The 16,034-nt window shown below is 47.3% G+C and overlaps 1 protein-coding gene across 1 annotated transcript in view; it reads right to left on the reverse strand.

Annotated features, from left to right (window-relative positions):
* Window positions 1–6,260, reverse strand: part of HEYL (hes related family bHLH transcription factor with YRPW motif like) — a 28,191-nt gene extending 21,931 nt beyond the window's left edge. Inside the window, 1 exon segment of the mRNA XM_020983589.2 lies at window positions 5,557–6,260. Coding sequence (XP_020839248.2) covers window positions 5,557–5,633 — 77 coding nt within the window. The 5' untranslated portion in view covers window positions 5,634–6,260.
* Between the last annotated feature and the right edge of the window lie 9,774 nt (window positions 6,261–16,034).

Raw genomic sequence — 16,034 nt, forward strand, 5'->3', positions numbered from 1 at the left:
ATAAAATAAAGATGATAACAAGGGAAACAAAATCTATTGAAATACAGTTAGTTCTCAAATACGTACTTTTTTTTTGCTTTTTTTTGGTGAGGCAATTGGGGTTAAGTGACTTACCCAGGGTCACACAGCTAGTGTCTTGTGTCTGAGACTGGATTTGAACTCACATCCTCCTGACTTCAAGGCCAGAGCTCTATCCACTGCGCCACCTAGCTGCCCCTCAAATATGTGCTTTTTAAAAAGCAAATTCAGAAACCTTTGCTCTAGAATACTACACTTACTTAACTTTCTTATCATGGCACAGAAGAATTGGTAGGAATGTCCTTTCCACCCCTTACCAGGCCCAGACATAAATTCCTCATCCTTGGCATGAGGGAAGGAAGATTTTTATCTGGTTCAGGATTCTTCTCTTTCCCTTTTCCCCAGGGAAATCTTAGGCAATGATGATGAAAACATTTAGCCCTTTTATTGACAAAGTTCTCTAGTACAGGCTAGAGGGTCCCTGAGGAATGTCTCTTTCTCTGATCCCTGGAAGGATAGGCCTGGGCTCTAAGTTGTCCAGGAATAGCAGATCAGGTTAGAAACTGACCACTTTCATCTTGTGGGCAAAGGAAAAGAGGGCTCGCTGGTATGGGGGGCAAGAATACTGCTGGTTGGGAGTGAGGAACCCCAGGGTCTTAGATGTCACATCCTGGCTAATAGCTTGTTGTGTAGATGTGGGCAAACTCTCTCTGGAACTTCAGTTTCCTCTCCTCTTTTTCTTCTCCTTCCTTCCTTCCTCCCTCTCTTCTTTCCCTTCTCTCCTTTCCCTTGTCTCCTACTTTCCTTCATTCCTCCCTCCCTCCTTTTCCTTCCTTCTTTCCTTCCTTCCTTCCTTCCTTCCTTCCTTCCTTCCTTCCTTCCTTCCTTCCTTCCTTCCTTCCTTCCTTCCTTCCTTCCCCCTTAACATCTTTGAGCCTCCATTTCCTGAACTGTAAAAAGAACCTAAAAAACTCTTTAGTTCCATTCTAGTTATAAATCTATAATCTCACAGAGGAAATGGAGATTCACAGACTTCATGTGAACTAATTGCTCCAAATCACACAGTTTTGTGCTCTATAAAACAGCCCCTTACAAATTCCAGAGTCTCTCAATGACAACAATGGTAATGATGATAATTGCTGTGATCTTAATCGTCCTTTATAGTTTCCAAAGCACTTTTTCTCACATCTAACCTATGAGAAAGGAGGGCATATATAATTATCTCAATTTTACTTAGAAGGAAACTGAGGTTTAGAAGGGTCCAGTTACTGGTCCATGATCACACAGCTAAGAGGGAGCAAAGCTGAGACTTGAACCTAGATCTCTTCACTCCCAGGCCACTGTACTTTTCACTTTGGGGCTTTTTCTCTGAGCTCATTAGCTTTTGTGATCTCTGAGACTATAAATGTTTGTAATATTTAAAGCAAGAAGAGACCTAAGACATCTTTTATATGAGGGGTTCTCCACCTTCTTTGTGCTATGGACTCCGTGGGCAGTCTGTGAAACCTACGGGACCCTTCTCAGAATAATGTTTTTAAATGCAAAAAACGGATTCAGATGGAAGCCAATTATATTGAAACACAGTTATCAATATATATTTTTAAAAAGGTCATAGGTCTTAGGTTAAGAACACTTGATCTGGGGTTTATAGATTCCTTAATTTTACCAATTAAATTCACGAATGAGCAACCTCTTAATTTTACCATTAGAACTGTCCAAAAAGGGATAATAGACAATGAGCTCCTTGTCACTGGAGGTATTTAATAGAGGTTAGACAGACATTTATTGGGAATATTGTAGAGGGGGATTAGTGAATTGCAGGGAGTTGGAATAGGACAGCTTTGGTGTATCTTCCAACTCTGGGAGTCTATTATTGCGTGAAACTGAGGCCCAGAGAAGAAAGCAACTTTCTTATGGTTATAAAGCTCATAAGCAGTAGTGGTGGTGGTAGTGGTGGTAGTAGTAGTAGTAGTAGTAGCAGTGGTGGTGGTGGTAGAGTAGTAACGACCCCTATTTATATAGATAAATAGATAGATAGATGATAGATAGATAGATAGATAGATAGATAGATATAATGCACATAGCTATGTGACTCAGATAGAGCACTGAACCTAGAGTCAAGGAAGACCTGAGTTCAAAACCAGCCTCACATACTTACTAGCTGTGTGATCCTGGGCAAGTCACTTAACTTCTGTCTGCCTCAGTTTCCTCATCTATAAAATGGGGATAACAGCACCTACTTTACAGGGTTGCGGTGAGGATCAAATAAATTAATATTTTTAAAGTACTCTGCTATATAAAATATTAACTATTATCAAACAGTGCTTTAAGATTTTCATAGCATTTGAATCTAAATATGAACTAAAAAATGAATTAATTAAATAAAAAAAGTGGAAAGGTAAATCTATCCCATCCTCCTCCTTCTTCTCCTCTATCACATTCTGCTTTCCAATGTCAAATGCTAACAATCCAGAAGGGTTTGTTCCCTATATTTGGCAAAGATAATTCAGAGGTGGTAACATGACATTATGGCAAGTGATGGAGCTACCAAAGCCCCCACCCCACCCCACCCCCTTAGAAGGACAGTATTGCTAGTTAGAAAACGCCTTGTTCCTCCTCACGGAAATATGCCGCCATTCTGCCTCATGTGGCACCGAGCCCTGGACTTGTAATCCACAAGGTCTGGGTTCATATCCTGTCTGGAACATTTGCTCCCAGCTCTGAGCAAGTCCCCTCAGCCTCAACCTCCTCATCTATAAAATGGTGAGGTAGCATCCAGAGTGTCTGCTCTATAGGGCTGCTGTGAGGCACAAATGGGATGAGCTGTGCAGACTTTGTGAACCATAGAAATATTAGCTGTTATTCCAATTTCAGAGACATTCTCTTAGGTTAGAAAGTTACAGAATGAACATCAAAGGCAATTGACTGGAGATGCAGCACGTGTCCAGACAATACTTGGGTGTCTCCTGGAGGACTGTTAGGCATCTGGATGGGCCCCTCCCAGCCCTGACAGTCAATTTCTTAAGGTCTTTCCCAACTCTGACATTCTATGTTCTTAGGCCCCTTCCAGTTCTAACATTCTGTTCTATTCTCAGATCCCTTTCAGCTCTGACATTCTGAGTTCTGTTCTGAGGTTTCTTCTGACATTCTGTGTTCTTAGGTCCCTTCCAGTTTTAACATTGTGTTCTATTCTCAGATCCCTTTCAGCTCTGACATTCTGAGCTCTGTTCTAAGGTTTCTTCTGACATTCTGTGTTCTTAGGTTCTTCAGCTCTGACCTTCTGTGTTCTAAAGCCCCTCTAGCATTCTGTGTTCTGCCTTTTGTTCTCAGGCCTCTTCCAGTTCTGACATTCCACGTTCTTGGATTCTTTCTAGCTTTCACATTCTGTGTCCTAGGATCTCTTCCAGCTCTGATTTTCTACGAGTCTACGAAATGAAGCGTGTTGGGCAGTGGGCACTAGACGTCAAATTTCCCTTTTTGACCACACACATCTCAGGTCGAATGTCTGCATCCCCTGATGAGAACATGCCAGCTGACAGCAACAGCAGTGACCTGGACGTTTTCTCAGGGGCAATGAGAAGCCAGTTTGGGCTTTGCCATGACTAATGTACAATGCGCCTAATCCTCTTGGGAAAAACTGAGAATTGACTGGATGTCAATTAGTGGCTTGGGCAAAATGCATGAAGCTTTTTCCATAGCTTTGTCAAATGGTAAAAAATATCTCAACACTGAAAGAGGGAAAGCAGGACGGCATGGTGGAAAGAGTCTTGGACTTGGGAGACAGGGGCTTGAACTCTAGCCAGATGTCACTGATCAACCGCGTCAGGCCAAATCTCTTTCCTCTAGGGCACCCCTTACACTTCTTCAGCTGTAAAATGAGGAGTTAGACTGCATGATGTCCAAGATCCTTTCCTCAAAATCATCCAAAATCCAGTGAATGCTGAGGATTCACCCATCTTTAAAAGTTTTCCAAACTTGGATACTGAGGGTCAGCACTTTTATGTCTGAATATTTGATTCGAATGGCATGTTATGTTCTATGTTCTTATCAGTCTATGTTCTAAGGTCCCTTCCAGCTCTATATTCTAAAGTCTTTTCTAGCTCTGATGTTCTAAATTCCAGAGTGCTTTCTAGCTCTGATAGTTTAAGTTCTTTGTTGGAGCACAGCATTTGATAACATTCTGTATTCTAAGGTCCCCTCCTGCTCATTCAATGAATCCATAAAAGTATTTTCGTTTTTTCTTAAGACCCACAGAGGAGAATATTTTTTTATAAATGGTCTAACTTTATCACTTCTGAGGATGAGAATTCACCAAACCTTGACAATAAGCAAAGGCAAAACTGGGACTCCTTCCTTTATGGTGGAAAAAACCAAACCAAAACAAAACAGAGAACATATTCCAACTTCATCAAAGAGATCATGAAGATGCTCCAATCCTATATAACTCGATTTCCACTTCAGGGATAGATGAGCAGGTAGATAAATGAAAGACAGAGGCACAGAGCTAGAGTCAGAGACAGATAGAGACAGAAACAGAGACACGGACACAGAGAGAGAGAAAGGAGAGAAGGGGTAGAGAGAGACAGGCAGAAAGAGCCAGATAGCACCGAAGAGCCATAGCCAGAGTGAGACAGAGATAGAGAAAAGAAGAGAGACAGGGAGTGATTTAATTTTATATTTGGGATCAATTTCTATGTCTCTCAATCCCTTCCATTTAATTACTAGTGCGTTTCAAGAATTTAACACTAGAATATCATTCTTATTAATGGGGAAAAAAATCACTATTTTACAAGAAAACTGGAGGCAGGAAGAATTTCAGGGACTTGTCCAAGGTTACTTAATAAGGATAAAAATGAAGACAGGTCACCATGGGTCCTACATTCCCAGCTCAATGGGCTCCCCTCGGGGTAAAGCCGCCTCTCACTGGGGACAGCATGTTCAGTGTCTGGCTCAGATCTGACAGAACCCAACTGCCTCCACCCAGACTACAGTAATGATCAGCCAGGGCTTTAGGAGAAGTCACCACTTACACTAATAGAAAGGTTATGAGGAGGCTAGTCTTCCCCAGCCTAGTGCAGGCTCTGCCATTGACAAACTTTGGCCAAGTCTCTTTCCCTTCTCTGAGCCTCAATTTCCCCTTCTGGAAAATGGAGGAAGGAGTTAGAATAGATTGCTAACGGTCTCCACTGGATTACTATTTAGTGAGTCACTTCTGTCTGGGCCTTGGTTTCCTCATCTGTAAAAAAAAGGGTGGAGGGAGACAACAAAATGACTTCTGAGGTCCTTCCCAGAGCTAAAACCGAATGAGGTGGGTGTCATCCTGGTCTATGCCGAGGGTGCTGAGAGGTTGGAGAGCCAGGTATCCTCCCAGGATTCAGGGTAAAGGAGGAGGGTAAGATCTGGAGGGGGTGTCTCTATTTCTCTGATTAATTGGGTTTAAGGTAGAAATAGCAAGGTGCCCTTAAAGGCTGGGCAGTGTCTTCCTGTGGGTGTCCCTGCACCTCGCGCCCATCCCAGGGACCCGGCCATGTCTCTTACCTGTATTCCTCTTTGCCCACGTCTATGGTCCCATCAGACTCAGTGTCCGATGGGCTGTCTTCACCCAACCTCTTCATGGCCAGCAGCCACAAATCTGACACCTGAGGAGGGGTGTGTGTGTGTATGTGTGTGTGTGTGTATGAGAATCTGAGCTGTTCCTCCCCACCTCTCCCAGGTGAGCCAGCCTCCCTAGTGCTCTCTCTCTCTCTCTCTCTCTCTCTCTCTCTCTCTCTCTCTCTCTCTCTCTCTCTCTCTCTCTCTCTCCTTTTTAGGTTGTCTCTAAAAGGAAGAAGGAGGCTTGGCGAGGAAATAGCTGGGTCCCCTTCCCTGGAGAGCAGAGAAACTTCTTCCCCTCCAGCCCACCCGGCTGGTCTCCTGTGGCTTCAGTGGAGTACCTCCTCAACCTCCTTCCCTCCCACACACTCTGCTCTGTCTGTCTCCACCAGCCCCCCTCTACCCCAGCCCTCTCCTCTCCCGCTGTCTGTCTCTCACGCTCAGACGCCCTTTGCAGTTTCCAGACCGACCCCCCTCCTTCCCTCCTGTAACCTCCCTGTTTAATGGGTTAATAAGGCATCTCCCAGGAGTGATGGATTGGCCCTGCTTCTCTCTCCCTCCCTCCTGTCTCCCTGGCTTCCCCTCCCTCTCTCTCTCCCTCCTGCTGCTGCTTGGGGGGGGGGGTTGATCCTGACTCTTCCTGTAAAGGGAACAGACGTCTGTGTGAACGGCTCCTCCTGTCCCCCTCTCTCTCCCTCCCTCCAGCCCCTACAACCCTCCCCCAGGCTCCCTGATTGGTCCCTGCTGCAGTTTAAAGGGACCAGTGACCTCACTGGCAACAGAAAACCGTGGGAAAGAGATGGGCCTGATAAAGCCTGGGTTGTTTCAAGAAAAAATCAACAGCGGCTCTGCCCCCCTCCTCCCCCCGACCCCCCCATGCACACGCCTGCCTCTCACACATGTCTGTGCAGATCAAGGGACTTGGGTTGTCAATGCAAACCAGCTTACTCTAAGGCCTTTCGTGTCTGAGTAGGGCTTTTTGAGGAAGGCTATTGATGGGGCTTAATCAATTGTGGGTGGGGGGAGCTCAGGGGAAAGGCATAGGCTTTAGGCTGGACCAAGTCATGCGGCCCTCTGGTTTCTGGGACAAATAGTGAAGTGTGAGGTCAGGAACCCGCTCCCTCCCTCTGTGCCCCCAACCACCGCATTCACATAAAGATGCCAGAATGTTTGAGTGGAAGGATGCCAACGTTGGCCAGAGCCAGTGACCTGGGTTGGAATCAGCTCAGGGTCAGGTCTTGGAGCAGGTCCACTCTGTGTGTCCCCTCTGTGGACCTCAGCTGCAAAATAAAGATGGATTAGATGACCTCTGAGGGCCTCCCAGCTCTAACGATCCCATGATCCTATAATAATCTACCGCTTCCTCCCTCTGGGCCCAGCATTCACATGAATTCCATCTCCTCCCCCTCCTATGGGCAGCCCCGGTCCTCAGACCTCCCAGGACCCAGCCACCAGTTCCCAGAACCCACAGCTCCTCTCTGCCTGAGTGACCCCGTCTGACTCCCTGAGTCAGTCAGACAACTCCGCTGTCTCCCAGGCCCTACAACCTTATCAGCTGGGAGTTGTTGGGGGAGGCTCTTGGGAATGATCTCGTTGAAAACTGTCTACGGTTATGATTCACATGGAGGGTTCATTTTGCTGCTGAGACTTAACGGTCTTTACGTTGTTCCCTTCTGGACACTTTTTGCTCTGGTCAAACTGGACTTCTATTTGACAATTCTCACTGCTTCTCCAAATGGGCCCTTGTCATTTCCATCCTCCTGGCTTTTGCAGTTGCTAATACCCTGGGCGGAATGCCCTCCCTCACCCCTACTCCTTCGAGGACTTTGGAATTCCCGTGCATCCTTTAAAGATCAATTCAAATGCCCCTCACTCTAGAAAGCCTCCCTTGATTCTCCCTCTGTACATACCCTGCCCCCAAGACCTCACTTTGCACCTTTCTGATGAACTTAGCATTTCATTTGTCTGCATCTTTTTTTTTTTTTAATTTTAACCAGACCATTTTACCAAGGCAGCCTGGTAACATTGTCTGTGACTAACAGTCTTATGGAGTTGTCCTGTGTACTGAGACCTGCCCAGGGCCTCACAGCCAATAATGGTCTCATCAGCAACTCGGTGAGGGCAGGGACCATAGCTAATCTAACTAGTGCTTTGGGAGTGGGTAGGATCCGGCTTCACATCCTGGCTCTGTCACCCACTGGCTGTGTGACCTTGGGCAAGTCACTTCCCCTCCTCAGGGGCTCAGCTTCCTCTTTTACAAATGGACAAGTTGATCTCTCTAAGGTATTTTCTTGTTTTTTTTTTCTTTTGGCTAGGCAATGGGGTTAAGTGACTTGCCCGGGGTTAAGTGACTTGCCCAGTGTAACACAGAGGCTGGATTTGAACTCAGGTCCTCTATCCACTTCACCACCTAGCTTCTCCTGGTATTTTCTACTTTTAAATCAATGACCCCATGATCTTTTATCTAAGAGGATTGGGCCAGACGATTTCTTCTTTTTATTTTATTTTATTTTATTTAAATTTTTTTTTTTGGGGGCGGACGATTTCTGATGTCCCTTGTAACCAGGGACTTGAGTTCAAATTTGGCCTCGGACACTTACTAGCTATGTGTTCCCAGACAAGTCACTTAACTGCTGTCTGCCTCAGTTCCCTCAACCGTAAGTGGGGCCCTACCTCCCAGGGTTGTTGTGAGGATCAAGCAAAGTAATTTTCTTAAAGTATGTAGTAAAGTGTCCAGCACATAGTAGGAGCTTAACAAATGCTTATTCCTTCTCCCTTTCCTGAGCCCTGTCAGAACAGACTAGAAGTAGGACAGGGTCAGTGTTTGCAGAAGTGAATTAACCAGGTGTGTCTGGGAGCCAGCGGGTAACTGACTGCAGTTCAATTGTCAGCACTAGCTTTTTACACCTTGGAGATTAGCAAATGCTGCGAATTGATTTATTGGTTTGTTGATTTGTTGTTCAGTCATTTTTCGGTCATGTCTGACTCTTCGTGACCCCATTTGGGGTGTTCTTGGCAAAGGTACTGGAGCAGTTTGCCATTTCCTTCTCCAGCTTATTTTACAGTTGAGGAACCTGAGGCAAACAGGGTTAAGTGACTTGCCCAGGGTCACATAGCTAGTAGGTGTCTAAGGCCAGATTTGAACTCAGGTCTTCCTGACTCCAGGCCCAGTTTCTATCCATTCTGCCACCTAGTTATAATAAGATCATAGCATCACAGGATTTAGAGGTGAAAGCAGGGGTCTGCTGGTAAATGTTTAACAACTGGCTCTCTTAAGCATCCATACTTTTCAGTTTCGTTTGTCTTGTTATCACTTTTTCCATCACTTTCTTAAGACTAGATAATCAACAAAATGGGCAGCTGGTGGTCCGGTGGATAGAGACAGCACCAGTGCTAAAAATCCCATGGTCTTATGCAAGCTAAAGCAGAATCCCCTTCTTAAGGCATTGGTCTCAGACACTAACTAGCTGTGTGACCCTGGGCAAGTCATTTAACCTTGTTGGCCTCAGTTTCCTCATCTGTAAAATAAGCTGGAGAAGGAAATGGCGAACCATTCCAGTATCTTTGCCAAGAAAACCCCGAATAGGGTCACAAAGAGTCATATATGACTGAAACGACTGAAAGCCAAGTTAGCCCAATGGAATAAAAGCTCTTTGAAGGCAGGGACAGCTTCTTTTTTTGTCTTTGGCTCATGAAGAGACTTAAATGCTTATTAATGAATGAGTGAATGAATCTAGTCTAGCAAACATCTCTTAAGCAGCTCCCGGGTACAAGGCCAGCCAACAGGTGCTGAGAATACAGAGGCAAAATGAAACCATGTGCCCTCTGCCCCAATCCTCCTCCCCAAGGAACTGTATTCCTTTGGAACAGGGAGCTTCTATTCCCGAGCTACATTTCAGCAGCCGGGCAGCTGAGGGTGAAGGTTCCTTCTGGCCTCAGAGGCCAGGAGGCAGTGTCTCTCACCTGACCCTGCTAGGAAAGCCTCCCTGAGTCTTCAGCTGTTCACAGTTCCACCACTGGCTGGGGTTGGCCTGGTGCCCAGCCTCAAGCTCCAGGGATCCTGAGCAGGACCTAGACTGAGCCAGCAAGTGACCACCCCGATGCTGCTTTGGCCAATCCCATCTTAGATTTTTAGAGCCGGAAGGGACCTTTGAAGCCAATGTGGTGTCCACTGAACACAGGTAGTGAGGGGTTGAGTCAGGATTCGAACTCCTGACAACAAGCGGCACGCTCTTCCTACTACACCGGGCTGTCTCTTGGTGTGTTATAGATGGCCCATGACTCATTTAGAGTCAAAGGACATGGTGTTCAGAACCACAACTCATTATTGTTACTACTGTAGGGAAGTCATTTAACCTCATTGGCCTCAGTTTCCTTATCAGGAAAATAATGTGGTTAGACTAGATTATATCTAAGGTCTTCCCAGCTCTCAGTCCCACTGTCTCATGGCTCTATCCACATCTGGCAGACATTCTATGATTAGCTCTCCAATGGCACCTGCGTGGCACAAGAGCAGACACTCAGGAGGTAAAAATTCTCTTCCTGAAACATAGCTCCCACCGTGTCATTCCTTTGCCCCAGAGCATTCAAGGCCTCTCTATTGTCTGTAGAATAACATCCAAACTGCTCAGCCTGGCATTTAAAACCTCCATGATCCGGCTTCCATCCACCCTTCCAGACTCAAACCACGATGCCACAACCCTGCCACTGGGTATTCAATGTCCTCTCTTGGTGTATTTGCCCACACTGTCCCTGCCACCTCGAATGCTGTCACCTTTCACTTCTCTGGCTCTTAAAATTCGGAGTTTCCCTTTCCATAGGAATGCTTTCCTGATTGCCCAAATGATTAGGGCTTTTGCTTGCCTCAAATTGCGGCATGACGACATCTGTGGGGTGAAGAGCTGGCCTTCCAGGTAGGAAGACCCGGTTCTGTCACATACTGGCTGTGTAACCTGGGGCAAGTTACACCCTCAGCCTCAGTTTCTTTATCTTAAAAATGGGGATAATAATAGCGCCCACCTCACAAGGTTGCTATGGGGCTTAGGAGAGATAAGTAAGGTGCTTAGCAAGCCTTAAAGTGCTATGTAAATGTCATAATTATCATTATTAATTTCTTAGTGCCCCTAGGCAACTTGCTAGGACTCTAATCCGCGATGGCAGAAGGAGTTTTCCCATCTGGATTCCAGTGATTTAAATCACAAAGTCAGTCCAAATTTCTTATCTCTTAACAAGCTGAGTTGTCCAGAGTAACGGGAGCTTCTTGAAGGCAGAGACAGCAAACCGTTTTCATTTGTGTATTCCTACCATTGGCACATGCCTTCCATACAGTAGGTGCTTAATAAATGTTTGCCGAACTGGGGCAGCTAGGTGGTACAGTGGATAGAGTGCCAGGTAGACCTGAGTTCAAATCCAACCTCAGACACTAGCTGTGTGACCCTGGACAAGTCACTTGATCTTGTTTGCCTCAGTTTTCTCATCTGTAAAATGAGCTAGAGAAGGTAATGGCAAATCATTCTGGTGTTTTGCCAAGAAAACCCCAAAAGAGTCAGACATGACTGAAAAATGACTGAACAAGGATTGAATTAGTACCTTCGGTGATTACCTCCTGTCACCTGGAAAAGCCTAGTAATGAGTTAGATGATCTAATTTCAAATTCTGGCCCTACCACTTCCTAGCTATGTGACCATAGGCAAGTCACTTGAATCTCCTTCAGTCTTAGTTTATACAGCAAAGCAGTTTACAAATACTATCTCATTTGAGCCTCAACACAACCTTGGGAGGTAGGTGCTATCATTCTCCCCATTATACAGATGAAGAAACTGAGTCAGGCAGAAGTGAAATGACTTGCCTAGGACCACACAGCTACTAAGTATCTGAGGTAGGGTTTGAACTCAGGTCTTCCTGTCTCTTAAATCTGTGCTCTATCCAGTGAGCCACCCAGCTGCCTCCCTATTAATAATAAATAGTGTATTTATTAAATATGAAAGAATAGTAACAGGATAGTGACTTGCCTCAGGGTCAACTCTATCTGAGGTAGCTGGTGGTATAGTGAATAAAACACAGGGCCTGGTGTCAAGGAACACCTGAGTTCAAACCCAGCCTCAGATACTTACTAGCTGTGTGGTCCTAGGCAAGTCATTTCACTTCTGTCTGACTCAGTTTCCTTAACTGTAAAATGGGGATGATAATCGCTCCTACTTCCCAGGGTTACTGTGAAGCTCAAATGAGATAATACCTGTAAAAGCATTTAGCACAGTACCTGACACATAGTAGGGGTGCTTACTAAACGCTATTCCCTTCTGCTTCCATTTTTTTAATCAAAAAAAGATGAGAACGGCATGATGGTGCTGATTGAACCATGCCTATCTCGATAGTGCTTTCAGGTTTACAAAGGGCTTTCTTCACCACAGCCCTATACATGCCCCTTCTTATGCTCCTTTTGCTGTGGAGAAAACTGAGGTTCAGGGATGCTGCATGTCCCCATCCGAATGCAAACCCCACCCCCTCCAGACTCCCAGGACCAGGGCTGTTCCCACTCCTCTGCACGGCCCCAGAGGGTTAAGGCCAGGAATGGAACTTGACCTCTGGTCCGAAGCTATTCCCCAGGGCCCCCTCCTCTTTGGGCTGGCCTCCAGCCCTTTGAGCTGCCCCCCTCCCCTCCCCTCCTCTAGAATCCCACCCAGAGGCCCTGGGTGTGCCCTGGGAAATGTCACCACAGGGATGGAGCTGTGAAAAGCCACAGCAGCTGGAATGTGGGGGGAATCTGGGGCTATCACTTACCTCCTGGAGAACTGACCCCTTTGGCAGCCCTGAAAAGGCTTTGGAATCCTCAGCTCACAAATCCCCTGGCTGGATCCCCAGCCTGGCTGCCCCCTGCCTTGGGGGCCAAGGCAGAGGCCCTGGGAAGTGGGGTCATGAGAGCTGCCCTGGCTCAGCAGGGCAGGAGGGGGGTCTTCGATGGCTCAGAAGGATCAGAGAAACTGAGGGGAAGGGGGAAGATCTGGTGGGGCCCAGTCCTGACCATGAGAAGAGCCCGGTCATGGGAAGCAGGGCCGCTGGCAGGCCAGGAGGCTTTGGGGAGTGATTGGGCCATGTGTGAGGTGGTGTGGGGGAGGTCAAGCTGGGGGGGCTGTATTGTGTGTGAGGCTGGGTATGAAGCCAGGGGGTGTGGGAGGCTGGATAGGACTGACTATCTGGACCATGTGTGTCTGAGCTACATGTCAAATCAGACTGGGTGTGTGTCTGCACGTGTGTGAGTGTGCACTGTGAGTGTGTGAGGCCAGGCTGTGTGTGAAGTTGTTCTGGAGTCCCAGAAACACTTTGCTGCAGGGATGTTGGGTTGGGGGTGTTATGGACTCCTGCAGTGTGCAGGGAGGATATGTGGGCTAGGTGCAAGGTCAGGCACCCTCTCAGGCCAGCATGTTGTCCCCTAGATCCCCGAACCCTTGAATTGGTGCGGGGAAAAAATCATCCCACTGACATTTCTCCAGCTGAATCTATTCACTGGGCATCCCACTCTTTTCCTTCTCTCACTTTAAGCCGTGTGAAGCTGGCCTTCCTCTCACCTTTCTCTTGGGGTGCTGGGGAAGATGTGATATGGGGGTGATACAGTTTCAGAGTGGAAGAATTTGGCCCGATAAGATAGAGCTTTCCTTGGCAGCCAGAGGGGCATGACTCTGTCCCTGGCCCTTTCCCTGCCCAGCCCTCCCCCGATCGCATTGCTCTGTCCTATTTAAAACAGAGCAGAGGGGGCCCTTCCGAGCCCTGAAGCCCAGCCAACTCCTTCCCTCCCTTTCTTTCTTATCTGCAAAAAGGGTGCAGAGAGCTGGGACTGGCAAGGAGAAGGCAGGAAGAAGAGCACCTGCCTGGGGGGAGTCCAGGGCCCTTTCACAAGCACCATTTGTAATTCTTTTACATCTGGTCCAATTTCAAAAGGGCATCATCGTCGAAGCATCAGAGAAAACCCCAGTCTGAAGCTCGGAAGGACTCTCTGACACTGTTCAAGTTACTTCTCTTGGGCCCTGAGTTTCCACATCTATAAAACGGTGAGGGCTTGGGTTAGAGGATTTCCAAGGCCCACCCAGCCCTGATATTCCATGTGCTAAGTCTCCTCCCAGTTCTGACATTCTGTGTTCTAAGGTCCCTCCCAGCTCTGACATTCTATGTTCTAAGGCCCTTTCCAGCTCTGACATTCTGTATTCTTCGATCCCTTCCAGATCTGATATTCTGTGAGCTAACCATCTTTCAAGTTTTAACATTCTCTATTCTAAGGACATCAAGGTTCCCTTCCATTTATAATATTCTACATTCTTTTTTTTTTTGAGGCAGTTGGAGTTAAGTGACTTGCCCAGGGTCACACAACTAGTAAGTGTCTGAGGCCAAATTTGAACTCAGATCCTCCAGACTCCAGGGTATCTACTAGCTGCCCCTATCATTCTACATTCTTAAGGCCTTTGCAGCACTGAGATTGTGTGTCGTTAGGTCCCCTCTCCGTTCTGACATTCGCTGTCCTAAGGCTCCTTTCAGCTGTAATATCCTATGTTCTAAAGCCCTCCCAGCTCTGATGGCCCTTTCCTCTCTAACATTGTGTTGTAGCATTCCCTGATCTAAGTATTTACAGAGGCTTCCTTGCAATGTGTCCCCCTCTCTAAGAGAGCTCATGATGAAGTAGGAAGGATAGTTTGGGAAAGATGGAGGAGTCCCAGGCCATAGAACTAAGTGAGGCCTGGAAGCTACTCCAAGCCTTTATTCTATACTTGGAAGCAAAAAGCATTTCCTTTGCCTGAGGTCACACAGCAAGTCAGTGACCAAGCTGGGATTTGAACTCAGGTCTTTTGACCCCCAGCCCTAGGAGGTGGGACAAGGAAGTGGGATCAAGGACACAAGTGGAAAACATTAGCGTTGAGACAGGAGGATAGGAGCAGGGGTTGGGTGTAGACACAGAGTTGTTATGAAATTGAAAGGAAAGGGGGAATTAAAAGAACTCACATCAGTTGTCTCTGTTGTTTAGGAAGGAGGTGAAAACCATTGGGGAGGGAGGGGGCCTGGAGAGAGGAGGGGCTGCTGTGGGGAATGAGGCTGGGGAAGGCCAGCAGAGAGGGTGCCCTTTGGGCAAGGGGGTCTGCACAATGCCCTGCATAGGAGCCCACGCAACAGCCCACGGGCCTCCCTCTTACTGCAGCATCATTACCTTTCCAGGACTGCCCAGAGTGATGGCGTCCACAACTGGAATGGATCAGAGGTCAAGTGGTCCAACCTCATTTGGCTCTGAGCAAAAAAGAGATTTTCTAAAGGTCACACAGAACATCAGCGGCAGAGCTGGGAACGGAACCCAAGGCTCCGTGGTCTCTTTTGTTTATGGTCCCCAGGACCTAGGATAGCGTCTGGAACAGAGTAGGTGCTTAATAAATGCTTCTCCACTGATTGGTTCATTTCCACTCTGGAAAACACATTCACACCGTGCGTTCTGATGGGGCTGCCTCTCATCACTCCTCTATTTCATATCTGATTCTGCTGAGTCCGAAGGACAGAAAACAAATGGAAACCAACTGCTCCCTCCCCCATCTCCCCATCTGGTCTCCCGACTCTGACCCACATTCACCCTCCCCCACAACCACCCTTCCTTCCCACCACTCCTTTCCCCACCCCCTGACTCGGTCTCCTCCTGGGAACTTCCCGAGCCTTCCCTGACCCCCTCCCCCAGGCACAACAGCTGTAGCTACCACAGCTGGTCTGAGAACGGAGAGAGAGATGCAGCTGTCAGGAGTAACATCTGTGAGAGAGGCAGAGAGACAGCTACCTTTGTCCTGGGCCCTCTGGGGGGTGAAGGAGAGTGGGAGGTGGAAGTGAGTGAGCGTGAGTGAGAGAGCAAATGTGTGTGTGTGTGTGTGTGTGTGTGTGTGTGTGTGTATCAGCCTCCCTCCCCCTACTGACACACACACAAAGAAGCACAGGTAGATCACACCAACAGTCCTGAATGTGGCCTCACAGATTAGAGATTCTTGAAGAATCAGACACACATATTTGCACATACAAAGATGGAAATGCAAGGATTCACACACACACACACACACACACACACACACACACACACACACGCTCTCTCACACAGAGACCAATTGACTCATCACACGGGCCTACATAGATTGTCTCACCCAGATCCAGACACAGCACACTGTTTGCCAAGGAGGAAATTATCAATTTATTGAGTTGAGTAAAAGATGAATCTTTTTTTAACCTCCCAGAGAAAAGCATCACTCCTAAGCCCTGATCCTTATCTACCTTCCTACACTGCTCTCCCTGCTCCCCTCAACCCTCCTGTGCCCCCTCCCCCCCACCCCCTCAAGCTGGGCCAGGCCTAGCCCGGGCTGCTTTTGTCCCAAAAGACAGGAAGGACAGAGGACTGTCTGTCTGAGTACAATACC

Source organism: Phascolarctos cinereus, unplaced genomic scaffold (genome assembly GCF_003287225.1).
Source record: "Phascolarctos cinereus isolate Bilbo 61053 unplaced genomic scaffold, phaCin_HiC Scaffold_726;HRSCAF=1367, whole genome shotgun sequence".
Classification (NCBI taxonomy): domain Eukaryota; kingdom Metazoa; phylum Chordata; class Mammalia; order Diprotodontia; family Phascolarctidae; genus Phascolarctos; species Phascolarctos cinereus.